This window comes from Lotus japonicus, chromosome 1, assembly GCF_012489685.1.
Source record: "Lotus japonicus ecotype B-129 chromosome 1, LjGifu_v1.2".
In the NCBI taxonomy this organism is placed as follows: Eukaryota; Viridiplantae; Streptophyta; class Magnoliopsida; order Fabales; family Fabaceae; genus Lotus; species Lotus japonicus.
The window spans coordinates 131,586,871-131,601,538 of NC_080041.1; the positions used below are offsets into that span (position 1 = coordinate 131,586,871).

The 14,668-nt window shown below is 37.2% G+C and overlaps 3 protein-coding genes across 5 annotated transcripts; all 3 read left to right on the top strand.

Moving 5' to 3' along the window:
• Positions 1-114: 114 nt before the first annotated feature.
• LOC130730855 (amino acid transporter ANT1) lies at positions 115-3,426 on the top strand. The gene is made up of 3 exons (XM_057582989.1): positions 115-517; positions 1,147-1,794; positions 2,930-3,426. Exons 1-3 carry the CDS (start codon positions 317-319, stop codon positions 3,311-3,313), a joined length of 1,233 nt encoding a protein of 410 aa, XP_057438972.1. The 5' UTR covers positions 115-316; the 3' UTR covers positions 3,314-3,426.
• Positions 3,427-5,570: 2,144 nt separating this feature from the next.
• Positions 5,571-11,543, top strand: LOC130730857 (probable glutamate carboxypeptidase AMP1). Of its 2 annotated transcripts, XM_057582990.1 has the most exons (10): positions 5,586-6,824; positions 7,848-8,090; positions 8,536-8,688; positions 8,817-8,885; positions 9,444-9,531; positions 9,670-9,753; positions 9,869-9,957; positions 10,394-10,507; positions 10,626-10,760; positions 11,123-11,543. In XM_057582990.1, the coding sequence occupies exons 1-10, from the start codon at positions 5,892-5,894 to the stop codon at positions 11,300-11,302; spliced, it is 2,088 nt and encodes a 695-aa protein (XP_057438973.1). In that variant the 5' UTR covers positions 5,586-5,891; the 3' UTR covers positions 11,303-11,543. The 2 variants fall into 2 exon arrangements, with proteins under 2 accessions (XP_057438974.1, XP_057438973.1); XM_057582991.1 differs by lacking the exon at positions 11,123-11,543 and having other exon boundaries at positions 5,571-6,824; positions 10,394-10,512; positions 10,626-10,762.
• Positions 11,544-11,674: 131 nt separating this feature from the next.
• On the top strand, positions 11,675-14,603 carry LOC130730858 (uncharacterized). 2 transcript variants are annotated; one of them, XM_057582992.1, is made up of 9 exons: positions 11,675-12,121; positions 12,197-12,397; positions 12,504-12,639; positions 12,952-13,022; positions 13,300-13,327; positions 13,430-13,512; positions 13,603-13,715; positions 13,974-14,073; positions 14,358-14,603. In XM_057582992.1, the coding sequence occupies exons 1-9, from the start codon at positions 12,007-12,009 to the stop codon at positions 14,450-14,452; spliced, it is 942 nt and encodes a 313-aa protein (XP_057438975.1). In that variant the 5' UTR covers positions 11,675-12,006; the 3' UTR covers positions 14,453-14,603. The 2 variants fall into 2 exon arrangements, with proteins under 2 accessions (XP_057438975.1, XP_057438976.1); XM_057582993.1 differs by lacking the exons at positions 13,974-14,073; positions 14,358-14,603 and adding an exon at positions 13,836-13,966.
• Positions 14,604-14,668: the final 65 nt, after the last annotated feature.

Below are 14,668 nucleotides of genomic sequence, written 5' to 3' on the forward strand. Positions count from 1 at the left end.
GAAAGATAAAAAAATCCTAGTAATCATGAAGCTCAACAACATTCCTGTGTTCATTCCACCACCCATGTTTGTTGTTTCCACACAATAATGCTTTTTTAATCATTATTTCCATGCAAACCACAGAATCACTCTTATCTCTTCCACTGGATTCTTCATCCTCATCCATGTGCATTCATTCACCTACCAGCTAGCTACCCTGTTTTGGCTTCTGATACGCAATGTGCATCTGAGATGAAACAGAGCAAAACAGAGTGCAGTCTTCAATTTCACGCCAACCAATCCCAATCATCTCAGAAATCCCAATTCAGATCTGATCATGGAGCATGACTCAAAGACCCCTTTGCTGGAATCTTCCAGAAAAACTTCAAAGCTCCAAACCTTGGGCAACATCATTGTCACCGTTGTCGGAACAGGGGTTCTGGGTTTGCCCTTTGCTTTCCGGGTAGCTGGGTGGGTTGCTGGATCGCTTGGAGTTGCTATCGTCGGCGTTTCCACCTACTATTGCATGCTCCTGCTTGTGCGTGGTCTTCACTTTTGATTCTCAAAATTGATTTTCCTTTTTTTCCTTCCTTTTGCTTAGGATTTGATTCTCCTAGTTGATTGGGGGATTTAATGCTTTATGGTAGTAAAACATTGTGTATTGCTCTGGGAATTTGTTTCTCTATTGGCTGAATTATATTTATTTATCAGTATCACATATTGTTGATTGGCTCATATAGCATTAGCATCTTTTCCTTTCCTTTTGAATTATTAACTTTGTTTTGGGGCAGAGAATCAGAGATAATCATTCTGATGCACTGTGCTACTAATAATTGCTTACTTTCACAAATTTTATAGTTATCTTTTCAAATTGCTTATGAGGTGTGGGGTACCCTATTTATTTTCCTTGTCCAAGTTAGATGATTCCATTATCAAAAGGAAAAGAAACTTATAGTGTGTTTTAATTCTGGGTTGTGAGTCACATAGTCACTTCTACATAGAATATACAAAGTGTAGCTTCTGAGGTTAGCGCGCTTTGTATTGTATCCAAACACTCTATTAGTTGAAGTTACAATGTTACATCATACATGTGTTATTTGAGAGTTTCTGCCTTTATTCTGCGCTTGTTATGTATTACAGGGTTTGATGTTTATTTAATGGATGCAGGTTTGTTGCAGAGATAAGTTGGCATCAGAAAAGGCATTAGGGGAAGGAGGAACATATGGAGACCTGGGTTATAGGAGCTTTGGAACCTTGGGCCGGATTCTGACAGAATTTATAATTTTAGTAGCACAGTGCGCAGGGTCTATTGCATATTTGGTATTTATTGGACAAAACCTTGATTCTATATTCCAAAGCAAGGAATTCTCGGTCACCTCATACATATTTATGTTAGTACCGGTTGAAATTGGATTGTCATGGATAGGGAGTCTATCTGCTTTAGCACCTTTTAGCATTTTCGCAGACGTGTGCAATGTCCTGGCTATGGGAATTGTGGTGAAGGAAGACGTACAGCAGGCGTTAGGAGATGGGTTTCCACTTGGACAAAGGACAGCAATCACGTCCAACATTAGGGGGTTGCCATTTGCAGCAGGCATGGCTGTTTTTTGTTTTGAGGGGTTCGGAATGACTCTTGCCCTGGAGAATTCTATGCAGGATAGATCTAAATTTCCAAAATTGCTGGCTCAAACTTTTAGTGGGATAACACTTGTGTACATTCTTTTTGGGTTATGTGGTTACATGGCTTTTGGTGAAGAAACCAAAGACATTGTGACCCTTAATCTCCCTAGAAATTGGTCATCTCTTACTGTACAGGTAGCAAAGAACTACATACTTTTAGCTTTTATGTTCTACTCATATTTTTACTTAACATGGTTATTAGTGTTCTTGCAGTTAAATAATCATTACACTGCCCTTTTTTTCTGTTTTATTTTTTCTTAACTAGTAGATTTTATAATGGAAAACACCTGATACCTTCTTCCAGAAATATGCTTTCACATTTTTGTAGTTATTGTTATTTGATTACGTTTTAGTAAATGGATAAGGAATGTTTGGAAGCAAATCACATACTGCTTTCACCGTTCTTCATATACAAAGAACTTTCAGTGACATAGACTTGTCTTTGGATATATATATAATATTACATACACCCACCATTCCAATATGGCTAGTTGGCATTGCTTCAAGGGAAATCCTTGGTGGAATCTGATTGAATCCCTCTTCTCATGTTGTTTATTGCATCCATGTTATTTAAAGTTATAAAGATACTACTAGAAGCACCTAGTGATTGAAGGTGATGGCATTTAGTAACTTTAATCTCATGATTTTCACTTTCTGTGTTGTATATGTCAATTGATGTCATATCAGGTAATCTGTTTTACATTAGAGCATCATAACTGAATTATCCGTTCACTCTAGCATATCTGGTTGTGCATATGATGCTGTGTGCACATATCATGTGCATGTTCTCTCAGTAACTTGTCCTTAGACATGTCTGTGATAGTCTGTTTGTATATGTTTGGTTTCATGTTGCTCATCCACAAAAGGACTTCAAAATTTCTCTAAAATGGTTGGTTTTTCATCATCACAACATGTTTGGGTGGAATTCTTGTAAGCACTTTCGGCTGACAAAATCAAGTTGAGGCCAAAGCAAAAAGACCAAACTTTGGAGTTAACATGAAAGTGATTTTATCTCCTCACAAGGCTTTTCTATTATTTTCCTGTAAAATTCACTTTTATAGTAAACAAACATCCAAACATAAATTACATCACTTTCAACTCACTTTTACCCCAATCAATTTTTTCATAGTCAATTCTATCTAAAATTACTTACTTTTGCCAACACGAAACCAAACATGCATGTGATAATTCATTGTTTATCTTCAAATTCTTTTTGCTTCTCTTATTGCTCCACAGGAGAGTCTAACACCTAATTTTTATCTGATGACAGGTAGGATTATGTCTGGGGCTTGTTTTCACATTCCCTATCATGTTACACCCAGTTAATGAGATTGTGGAAGGAAAACTCAAACATGTCTGCAGAAACAATAATGATTCAACAAGTTTAGGAAATATTTCCATATACGTCAGTCGTGCCATTGTGGTGGTTCTGCTGGCTTTCATAGCTTCATTTGTGCCAGAATTTGGTGTATTTGCCTCATTTGTCGGGAGTACCTTATGTGCAATGCTCTCATTTGTTTTGCCTGCCATATTTCACCTAAAAATATTTGGCTCTTCTCTACGCATATGGCAAAAAGCCTTGGATTTTTTTGTATTAATCTGTGGATTACTTTTTGCTGTATATGGAACTTACAGCACAGTCGTTGGAGTTTGATGTATCTAGACATGTATTATACTTTGTTTGAATCTTTTATACAACTCAACTAGTGAATTTCATGTAACATAATTCATTACAGTTAATGCATGCACGTTGTGAATCCAAACACACATTAAGTGAGTTGAGCTTCTTCAGTTCCTCCTAACCTTAAATTAGAATGTTTTACCTTCATCTTTCAAAAAAAGAAAAAAAGATAAATACAAAAGGGAAAAGATAAGCATCAGCTTCTCCTCAATGGTGATACCTCAGATGTTTTGTGAAATGAGTCAACTTTCACGTGCAAATTTTAGTTAGCTTGTTTGTATCAACATCTCTTTCTTTAGATTCAAATATAGCAGCCAAGTAGCTATTAACATAAACTTTTTCTCACAATAGATTTTGCTCTTGTCTGACAGTTCAATTTTTTTTTTAACTTAACTCCGTATATCGGTTACAATTTTGGTCTGAACAATACTCAACTGAGGTCCAAGGACATGACAAACTTGTGAATTGAAATGTGCAATATGATGGTTTTTGCTTCTGTAACTTATAACATGATTGGATTAACTTCTCATTCCTCAATATCAATTCTGGCCCAAGAATTTTACATAAGTTTTTTTTCTCAAAATTAATTTTAACTTCAGAATCAATTTTAGAAGGATGTCTAGCTCTGAAACTTACTTCACACTGACCAAGTACTTTCAACTGATGCAGTAAATTGCAAAAAAACAAAATGCTCCAGGTTTTTGGCCACCACCTTCCTTTGTCTTGTGTGAACATCAACTGTGCTTGGACACACTTACAAACATGGACACACAGACATGTCATTTCCAATAATCCTAACTGAATCTTATCTTCATAGGTGTGCCTCTAATCACAAGGCCATTGAATCCTTTTCTTCAACTGTCTCATTATCTTTTCATGGTACCTCTTCATCACATCATAGACTCTAGAGAAAGTTCCAATCAATGGTACCAAAATACTATAATTCTGCCACCACTACATTAGTGGATAAGAGAATACAAAACAAGATGACGCGTGGTAAATCAAGTTTGGACCTAGAGAAGAATATTTTTCTTCCGGTATTAATTCTATGCTGACAACAATGAGACTAATCCTCTCAATATTCAAAAATCACATTAAGTGAGTAAATATCTCATAACAAATCATTCTTCATACATATTACCTAAGAAATAAATCATTAACTAAATATTTAAGCAGAACAACTATCTACTGACTTGTTAGTACTAGAGAAGAATCCTAGGGAACACATTGGGTCTCTAATAAGTTCCTCAGCAGAAAAAACAGCATATTATAAAATGATCGCATGTCATGACAAAGTTTTCATGGGAGAGACATAATGGATGCTCAAGAGCTAATGCTCACCCCACTCATCCACACTACTTTTGGCATGGATCACGCAGGGAAAGAGAAAGAGAATGGGGACATTGATTCTCATCCTTTTTCATGCCAGACAGAGATGAATTTAAATTAACAGAACCAAACCAAGGGAAAAGAAAAGGCAAAAGTGTTCACGTCTACCTCCACAGGGAAACTTTTATTTTTTTGTTGATCTATAGCCACAAACTGGGTTATTCTCAGTATCTATAAAAGATATGTCCCTGAATATCAATATTTTTCATGTGAGTGCGACAGAGGTTGCTTGTTCTGCTGTTCTTGGACTCTTCTGGCGACAAATTAAGAATGTGACTCAAACCTCCACCGTGCATGGATGTGCACATTATCCTTTTGTATTGTCAAATATCAGTTAAAGTTTTTTACTGATGTTAAAAAACAAATCTTATCTAACGCTCTACATTACTTAGTAACTAAATTGAATATTCATTCCCCCGTTACTATCATTCACCTCTTTGGCTTCCTAAGTCATATCCCATGCGTTACATAATAATTTATTGCATTAAAAAAGAATGAGGCATGAATCATGTAAACCAATGACTCCTTCATAACAAAAATTATTTATAACATTATTGTACTACTAAACAAATACAATCATCCAACAATGTCATTTTTTTAAAAAAAAAGTGATGTTAGTACAGTGATAAACATGTTCGAATTTTAAAAAAAAAGACATTTGTTAATAGAAACATGCACTCGTTTTCCAAATGGACAACAAGATCCATGAAAGAAAAAAAAATTATACCATCATTTCCCATGTCAAAAAGCAAACTACATGTTATAACAACAACACTATAGAGGAAATATAGAAACACACGATCGCAAACAATAGAAAACATAAGAGGTTTGTTAACGCAATTCATCAAAGTGTGCCTATGTGTGCGACTAAGAAGTAGCCGTTGTTCCATCTTATTGATTAGATCAAATATTAGGATTACTATATTACAATCATTGTATTGAACTAATAATGTTTCAGATTACAATAATGTCTCTAATCCATACCTTGCCTCTTTGACATAACCCATGCCATAAGCCATACTCAAACACCACACTTATTATTGACCAAAAAAAAAAAAAAAAACACCACACTTATTTTATTTCTTTCATAGTCAAACAGAGTCTGTTCTGTTTCATCTTCTTTCTCTGTTTCCCCCTGCATCTGCTTCTTCTTCTGCAAAAGATGAAGAACATAATGGCAAGACCCATCAACGTTTTCTCCACAAAGCCCTCACCTCTGAGCACTTGGGTGGTGATACTGGTCCTCTGCATTCTGGGTTTCTACGCAGTGTATTTCCCTCGCTCAAATGCACCTTTTCCCACTCCCCTCAACTCCTCTAACCTCCAAACCCTCTTCCTCTCCACTTCCTCCAACTCCACCATCGCCTCCTACCTCCGCGCCCTCACCCTGCACCCTCACCTCGCCGGAACAGAACCCGCCGCCGACACCACTCGCTACGTTCTCAGCCACTTCACTTCCCTCGGCCTCCAAACCCACACCGCAACCTACAGAGCTCTCCTCTCCTACCCTCTGAGCTCCTCCCTCACCGCGCATTTCAGCGACGGCTCCTCCGTCGACCTCCCCCTAACCGAACCGGCCGGAGGACCGGGCGTGGTTCAACCTTACCACGCGTACTCCCCGTCCGGCTCGGTTCAGGCGAGGGTGGTGTTCGTGAACTATGGCAGGGAGAAAGACTACCGTGAGCTGGGGGTGAACGTTAGCGGGTGCATAGTGATAGCGAGGAAAGGTGGCGAGTTTGGGAGAGGCGCGGTGGTTGAGACGGCGGAGAAGAATGGGGCGGCGGCGGTGCTGATTTACGGCGACGGCGAAACGTGGCGGAATGGGTTTGAGAGGGGGAATGTGATGAGGGGTATAGGGGACCCACTTAGTCCTGGTTGGGCTGGGGTTGAAGGTGGTGAGAGCTTGGGTTTGGAAGATAGTGAGGTTTTGAAGAGGTTTCCCAAAATTCCATCCATGCCCCTCTCTGCTGAAGTTGCTGACTCCATTTTGTCCTCGCTTGGAGGTGCTCCGGTGCCCCTGGAGTGGAGGGGTGCCCTGAGGTCGAAGGTTAGCCATGTTGGTCCTGGTCCCACAGTGCTGAACTTCACTTACCAGGTTAGTGTTAATGTGGATGGTGACATTTTATCCCTGTTTGAAGTCAAAACCTTTGTGTTTTTCAACTCAGTTTGTCTTCTGCTTTTAGTCATTTTTGTCATTTGAATCTTGACTTTGGAAGTGTCTTTTACTTCTGATATTCTCTGTTGCAGTATTGAAGTTGGTCAAAATCTGTATTCAAAGTTCAAACTCTAACAGAGACTTCTCAATGAAGCTTCTCCACGTTGACTTTAGAATAAATTGTAGAATGACTTCCAAACATGCACCTTTATAGGAAGGATTGTTTGCTCCTTTTATCTGTTTTCACCTCTCTAATGAAGAGAGTGTAAAACAAATGAATACTAAGTTTTACTTCTAAAGAAAAACAATAGGGGGTAACGGAAGGCAAATTGATGGATCGAAAGGGACATAATAACAACACTCTTCTTCTTATAGATCTCTTTCTCCAAGTCACCGTGTAAAAGAACATTTTTAATATCCCACTGTAATTATGGCCAATGCTTCATACCAACCATAGCTAAAAAGAGACAAATTGAGGCCATCTTCGCAATCAGGGAGAATGTATTGTTATAATTCAAACATTATACATGTGTGTCTCCTTTAGGTACAAGATGAGCTTTCAGACAATCAACCTATCTATTAGAGCCCACCTTAACATTAAATATCCGCTGGCAACCAACAAGTTTCCTAGAGGGAGGTTGAACTAGCACCCATGTATGGTTGGATTTTGAATCCGCCATCTTATCAATCATTTCTTTCGTCATCCTGGACGGGAGAAATCTTCTTGTACGTTCTTAGGAATGGCAATATAAAAGTAAAGGAAAACTAGTTTTTGCAATACTAAAATTGTATTAATATAAAAGTTTTAAAAAGTAAAGGAAAAAGGTTGTAAAGTACAACTAGAAGTGTCTTACTAGAATAACTGAGTAAGCTCGTTTCACAACATGACTACATGGCTACTCTTTTAAAGTGCCTGTACTTCCTTTGTTTGGTTATGTTTCCAATCTGTTTTCTGTTTTTCAGGGTGAAAAGAAGATGGCCACCATTCAAAATGTTTTTGCTGTCATAAAAGGATCAGAAGAACCAGATCGATATGTTCTGCTTGGGAACCATAGAGATGCATGGACTTATGGTGCTGTTGATCCGAGCAGTGGGACAGCTGCCCTACTTGACATTGCTCGTCGATATTCTATTCTTTTGGGTTTGGGGTGGAAGCCAAGGAGGACAATCATTCTCTGTAGTTGGGATGCAGAGGAATTTGGAATGGTAGGTGGAATTTTATTTGTAATTACTTATATGCATTGTGATTCCAGAAACCATGTGGAAAATGGCCAGGTTCTTTGGTTTTAACATTTTTTATTACTGTTAATTTCTGCTGTGACTGCTTTAATAGTGATACAGCATCACTGGTGTTGATAAGTCAATGACAAGTAATTTTGGACAATTGATGTGAAACTCTACTATCTTTTGACTTTTTTTTTGCCTAAATTGAATGTCATTGTCTTGCTCTTGCAGAGTCTTTTTTTTATACTGATCCCTGTTTTCTACCAGCTTTATGCCTATATATCTTCAATTTTCTTCAGTGCATTGTCATTTGGCTTCTTCAATTGGCAGATATGCTCATTATTGAATTAAATAAGTTTGCTTTCTTTCCATTATGGTGTCATTTCCTGTAACTTTGTCTCTAAATCAAGTTTATCTGTTCATGCAGATAGGATCCACTGAGTGGGTTGAACAAAACCTTATCAATCTGGGTTCCAAAACTGTGGCATACCTTAATGTGGACTGTGCTGTTCAAGGCCCTGGTTTCTTTGTTGGCTCAACTCCTCAGCTTGACAGTCTTATTCTAGAGGTCACGAAAAAGGTATATGAAGTAGTTGCCATTTATAAATGGACGAGCAATTGTACGCATTGATAGCTCTTGACATATATATCATGCTTGCTCGCGGTAAGTCATTAATTCTAAACATTCAGCATTTACTTTTATTTCAGGTCAAGGATCCTGATTCTGAAGACGTATCAGTATATGAGAGTTGGGCTGCAGCTGATGGAGGCAATAATGTAGTGCTTTTGTTGCTTTTGGCAAAGTTTTTTTTTGCATTGATGCATTTTCTGACTCACTTGCATTTTCCCCATATTTGTTTTATTTTGTCACTGTTGTAAGGATGTTCCAGAAAACTATGACCCAGTCTTATAAAACTCTGGCTAATTATCAACTCAGTTTTGGTATTATGTTATGGTACTAAGTCAATGGGCCACTGGTCGAACCAGTGGGTCACTAGTTGAACCAGTGATAATTAATATTATGTAAAATAATTGTCTTGGGTTTTAAGCTGGCATGGCTCAACATAGTTTGATGGCGCCAGTTCGTAAATCCTTCACAAGTTTTATGAATGTTTGCAGTCCTAAGTTTTCAGCTGAAACTAGGTTTATATGATACTGGCATTCTTTTGTTTCCCTAGATGACATGTCATTTTTTTCCCATAGGATATGATGAAGACACTTAAAGTTTATAGCCATGTTATGCTAATATGTTTTTGCTATGTTTTTTTAAAAGTAAGTTTCAATTCTGTTGTCATATCCTCGATGCTTAGCAGCTTTTGGTTTGTTGTATTGCAGATTCAGAGGCTCAGTGGAGTTGATTCTGATTTTGCTTCGTTTGTGCAACATGCAGGAATCCCATCTATTGATATTTATTATGGAAGAGGTACATTACCCATCCATATGAACTAAATAATACTTTATGATGTCTGCAAAGTCATGCCATGGTGCAAGCAGAATGATTGGGAAAATCAAATGTGATATGAAATATCTTTTGATGAACTAATCTCTTTCCACTTTCCAGATTTCCCTGTCTATCACACTGCTTTTGACTCCTATAACTGGATGGCGGAGCATGGAGATCCATTCTTCCAGCGCCATGTTGCTGGTTAGATTTCTCGCGTAACACCTTATGTGCTTTTAGATTGGTTTTCTTTCTATAAACCGTTAATCCATGTGGCAATCACAAAATTTATCTTTTGTGTTCTTTGTTGTATTATCAGTTACTGGAGTTTGGGGGCTTCTGGCTCTTCACCTTGCTGATGATTCTATTCTTCCTTTCAATTATGTTTCATATGCAAATGAGTTACAGGTGTGCAATATATTCACCTCTTATTTTAATAACTTCTTGCTAGCTACTGTCTTATAGGATAGAAAGTTTAGTTGGCAAACAAATTAGGGAATTTTATTTGAGGGTAAATTATAAATACAAGTTAATTGCTACTAGTTAATTAATTGTATAAACAGTGAAAGTTGCCTGATTAGTTGATGAACACCAAACGTGTTCGCTTTGATAATTAAATCTTAACAGTTTTCTTTGTGTTGAAGATGTTGATTTTTACCTTAAAGATCTTGGTTTTTATTTAATAAGGTAGAATAGAATACTAATATTGGGCAGAGACAGAGAATGACAACTGAGAAGTGAATTGAAGAAAGTTTTCGCGATATTGATGTTTCATGTGCAATTGCTCCCATCAATCACAGAGCATTCATATATTGATTTTATAATTTTCCCTTGCTTTGGGCAGTTGTACAATAACAGATTGAGTAACTTGTTAGATCAGAAAACTTCTCTGCATCCATTAGCGATGTCAATTCAAGAATTTGCCTTTGCTGCCAAAGAAGCTGATGATGAATTAAAGGTAAGGTAAAGCAAACTAACTGCAAGGGAGGTCATGTATTGATATATCCTCTAATTCTACAATCACTCCTACTTATTGTTCATTAATCTCACATACTTGTCTTTGTTTTGAATTGCAGAAACTGAGATTACAAGAAACTGCAGATTGTTCTGTAGATATGAGAAAGCGAGCCTTGAATGATAGACTAATGCTTGTTGAAAAAGGCTTCCTGGATGCAGATGGACTTCAAGGAAGGCAATGGTTCAAGCATCTTGTAAGTGTGTTCACTTCTCTGTCTTGGAAATGCTGATTAAAACTCTTAACTGTTTCAAATTACCTTCAACTATATATTATGTATGAGATTCTTAGTACACTACATTTCTGTTGGAACCAACATGTTTTAAGCTGAAGTTCAGCACTAAACATTTTTCATCATTATGTAACAAAAAAGGAGTGTAATTTGCTATGATTGTAGTCACTAGCCACATGTACTTTAAGACAAAAAAGTGAACGAAACTATACAATGGGTTGAAAAAAAAATCCATTTACATCACGTTAAACTAGAATCCAAACACACACTAAACCATTAGACTTCTTACAGGAAGAAAATCTGACAGTTTCTGTTGTTGCACGCAGGTGTTTGGGCCTTCCAGTGACCATGAAAGGTTAAATTTCTTCCCCGGGATTAGTGATTCTTTCACCCGGTCCACAAGCATAAGTGAAGGAGAAAGGGTGGCAGCTATTCAACATGAGGTCTGGAGGGTTTCCAGAGCCATTCATAGAGCTGCTTCTGCACTTAGAGGAGAATTCACCTAAAAACTAAGCAGGAAACTCAAGAGAGAGGAGAAGGAAGAAATCTATGTTTTGAGTTACACGTAAATATCAGTGTTCGTTTCCACCGCTCGAGTAGTTAGCTGCATTTTGATGTGTATACCTGTAAATCAAGTTTTCAAAAAGGATATTTGATGATCTTGTTTGAAGACTTGTTCATAGATTTTAGATAACAGCAAACCTTGTAACTACAATCAGCTTATAATGATTAGTAGGACTTTTTCAATAGTTTTGTTTATCCAAAATCGAATTCATAACAGTTTGACTGATCATGTAATAACATGATAAATTTTTCCAAAGAGAGTCGTACCTAATGATAATAAAATCTTAGAAAGGACTCTAAAAAATTAAATCTTATTTCAATAGCAAAACAGGCATGAAAAAAAAAAACAAAATATAGGTGCATTTTCAGAAGCATTAGTGTTTTGTTTATCCATACATAATCTAACCATACAATTTTGACCACATGATAAAATTTCCAATGTCAATGAAACATAATGTTAATTTCCAACAGACGCTCCATCCACTGAGCTACAGGCGCTTGTTGTTTGAAATATATAATGTTAATTTAATTAAAGGTAAATATTGATCGAGTTCCCGCTTATGAAAGGTTCAAAATCAAAAGTTCAAAACTGAGCTAGTGCTTGCAAATGCAATTCGGAGAGAGATAGAGGAAGAAGAAGAAGACGATGGCAGAGGATCCAATTTCAAGCTTCTGCAACGGCTTAGCATCGTTCTGCAACCACCTTCACTCCACTTCTCAAGCCCTCAAACAATCCATCGATCGACGACCTATTCCTCTCGGTATGTACGCTCCTCTCTCTCTAAATCACTCACTATTCCGTTTGTTTCCTGAGAAAATTCCAAATTCTTCTACAGATTCCGCGTCTTCAACCTTCGTGCAATGCCTCAACCGCCGCGTATCGACGGCAACCACCGACCTCGACCTGCTCGATTCCATGTCGTTCGGCACCGTATCTCTCGAAGAGCTTCTAGGTCACTGCAACGAATTGTACAAGAAGAATCAAACCGATCTGCTTCAACTCGAAGATCATCTCAAGAGCTACGGCTACGTTCCCGGTAATTCAAGGAAAATTTGATTTCGGTTACCTTTTCTGTATCGTGATTTATCTGTTCTCGTTAGGTTGAAATTGAAATTTGTTTCGTTTTCTGGATTTATATCCAGATGTTGAGATGGAGGAGGATGAAGTTGAGGATATACGACCTCAAGGTTCGGAAGATCGATCGGATAGTGCGTCTTCTTTCTATGGATCGTTATCGGTGGCTGATTCTGGCTTCAAGAGTTTCGAAGAAGATGCACTGTATCCTTATCTTACTTTGAAAACTTTAGGTTTTTCTTCAGGTTCCATAGGTTTAGAATGCTGGCATTGAACTAACAAGATTTTCAGCTTCTGAACAATTTTTATAGTGATGTTAAGTTCTGGATAATAGCTAGTAAAAATCATATATGCATTTCCTTTTCAATTGATCATTCTTTGTTATCTGTTTTGGTACATTTTTCTCCTGGAAATTGTGTGTTGAATTACTGAAAATGATTGACTGTTCAAGTTGATTGACAAGTTTTGTTGATTATTGTGCTTTAAAAACTTTTGATGTCCCTTAATTGTCTTCAGACTTGATGAATCTTTGAGTTTGAAAAGGCTTGGGCTATCAGATGCATGTCTAGCCACATTAGCATCTGAAGGTTAGTGAATACTGAATACCACTTTTGATGTTCCATTTTTTGTTTGTTTTTCCTGTGATATTGGATTTTGTAATGTATGCTATATGTTATGTTATGGCTTTCTGTATTGTTTTAATTTAAGGTTCCAAAGAGGTCCTTCAACCTAGTCTTGGAGGCCATATATGACCATCTTATTGATTGCATGAAAATTAGGTGTAACTAGCCTTAGCTTCTCAAGTTAATTGCATGTTACTAATTCCATTTTTACCTCTATCTTTTGTTTCATTCGCACATGCAGATAATTTGTCTCCACGGGAACCTGAGAAGTAAGTTAAAAGTTGTGAATATCATTTGCCTGTTATGAGACGTTCTGCACCTCTATTGATAATTGCTGCATGATTCTCATCCGCTGAGCTTTGGGTGAACAGAGTACAAGAATTTAAGCAGCAGCAGCATCAACCTGTTCTGGACAAAATGGTGTCATCCAAAAGGATGAACCTCTTATCTTATGGTAATTGAATATTTTATTTCCTGTATCAAGAGTTTAACCTTCAGCACACAGAGTTTTTATTTATTTATTTATTTTCAAAATAAAATTTAGAGGAGGACAAGGAGAACTTAAAGTCAGCTGAAGCTGCCAGTTCCATGTTGAAGATACATAACAGTGAATTCGAATGTCTTCCCGGCTACATGAAGGGTTTAGCATCATGGGAGGTGAGGTTTTCAACTCATTTCTATCTTACTTTAGACGTTTTAAGTATGATATACATTTACTGTTAATCTTTGTTAGTTATTGTCCTTTTTCTGACATTTTGTTATTCACCAAATTTGTAGCGTTACTTCCCTTGGTTAAGCTTCAAAATGTAACTCAAGAGTGAAGAGTAATTTGACTTAACAATTAGGTAGGCCTAAGAAATTTGCTAGCCTAATCGCCATTTTTTTATGTGGTTCTTTGTGCATTTGACCTCCTAGGATCTACTTGTTGCTGTTGATAAGATCAATTCAAGCCTAAGCAAGAAAACAGACGGATGCAACTTCCTCCGTCAAGATGAAATTCCTTCATTAGAATTAGGTATGTTGTGCCATCTTTGCTCTTCTCTTTTTCCTAATTCTAACCGATTCATGACAACAAATTCAGTTCACTGCTTATGACTCATTCCCATTGCAAAACCTCTCCTTGCTATCATTTAATTGCCCTTATGACATGAAATTAGGAGTTGTTTTTTTCAAGCAAACTTACCATAATTATACATTAGCCACTCCGCACACAGAAGCCAATATATTACAGTGGTTTATGAGAACACTTGCTGTCCTTCTGACTACAATTGTTTTCTTCTTTGCTGTCTGCTTTCTCAGGTCCTAAAGCAAGATCATACTTGCTGCTTTTAGTGCGGATGAACCGGTTGGTTGTTGAGACGATTGATGGTTTACTATCATACAGAGTATTGTAGATATGAGATGCAATGGAGATTTAGGTTTTTCATCGGGTCTACCTTTTTGTTGTCATTTGTGTTCCCAGTAGAACAACACAGGACATGAAAACGTCACATATAACAATCTCAATCATTAATCTTAATCAATGGTTACAATTACTTTCTTTAATCACTTTAGAGAAGTCAAATCCTAACAAAATATAGTCTCATTATTACATTCATCACGTCATGAAG

Excerpts from the sequence above, each read along its gene's own strand:
- LOC130730855 (XM_057582989.1), top strand. The coding sequence starts at position 317 with ATGGAGCATGACTCAAAGACCCCTTTGCTGGAATCTTCCAGAAAAACT. Across the intron at positions 518-1,146 it reads ACTATTGCATGCTCCTGCTT|GTTTGTTGCAGAGATAAGTT; the intron begins GTGCGTGGTCTT and ends TAATGGATGCAG. Across the intron at positions 1,795-2,929 it reads GGTCATCTCTTACTGTACAG|GTAGGATTATGTCTGGGGCT; the intron begins GTAGCAAAGAAC and ends ATCTGATGACAG.
- LOC130730857 (XM_057582990.1), top strand. The coding sequence starts at position 5,892 with ATGAAGAACATAATGGCAAGACCCATCAACGTTTTCTCCACAAAGCCC. Across the intron at positions 8,689-8,816 it reads TTCTAGAGGTCACGAAAAAG|GTCAAGGATCCTGATTCTGA; the intron begins GTATATGAAGTA and ends CTTTTATTTCAG. Across the intron at positions 8,886-9,443 it reads CAGCTGATGGAGGCAATAAT|ATTCAGAGGCTCAGTGGAGT; the intron begins GTAGTGCTTTTG and ends GTTGTATTGCAG.
- LOC130730858 (XM_057582992.1), top strand. The coding sequence starts at position 12,007 with ATGGCAGAGGATCCAATTTCAAGCTTCTGCAACGGCTTAGCATCGTTC. Across the intron at positions 13,023-13,299 it reads AGCCACATTAGCATCTGAAG|ATAATTTGTCTCCACGGGAA; the intron begins GTTAGTGAATAC and ends TCGCACATGCAG. Across the intron at positions 13,513-13,602 it reads GATGAACCTCTTATCTTATG|AGGAGGACAAGGAGAACTTA; the intron begins GTAATTGAATAT and ends AATAAAATTTAG.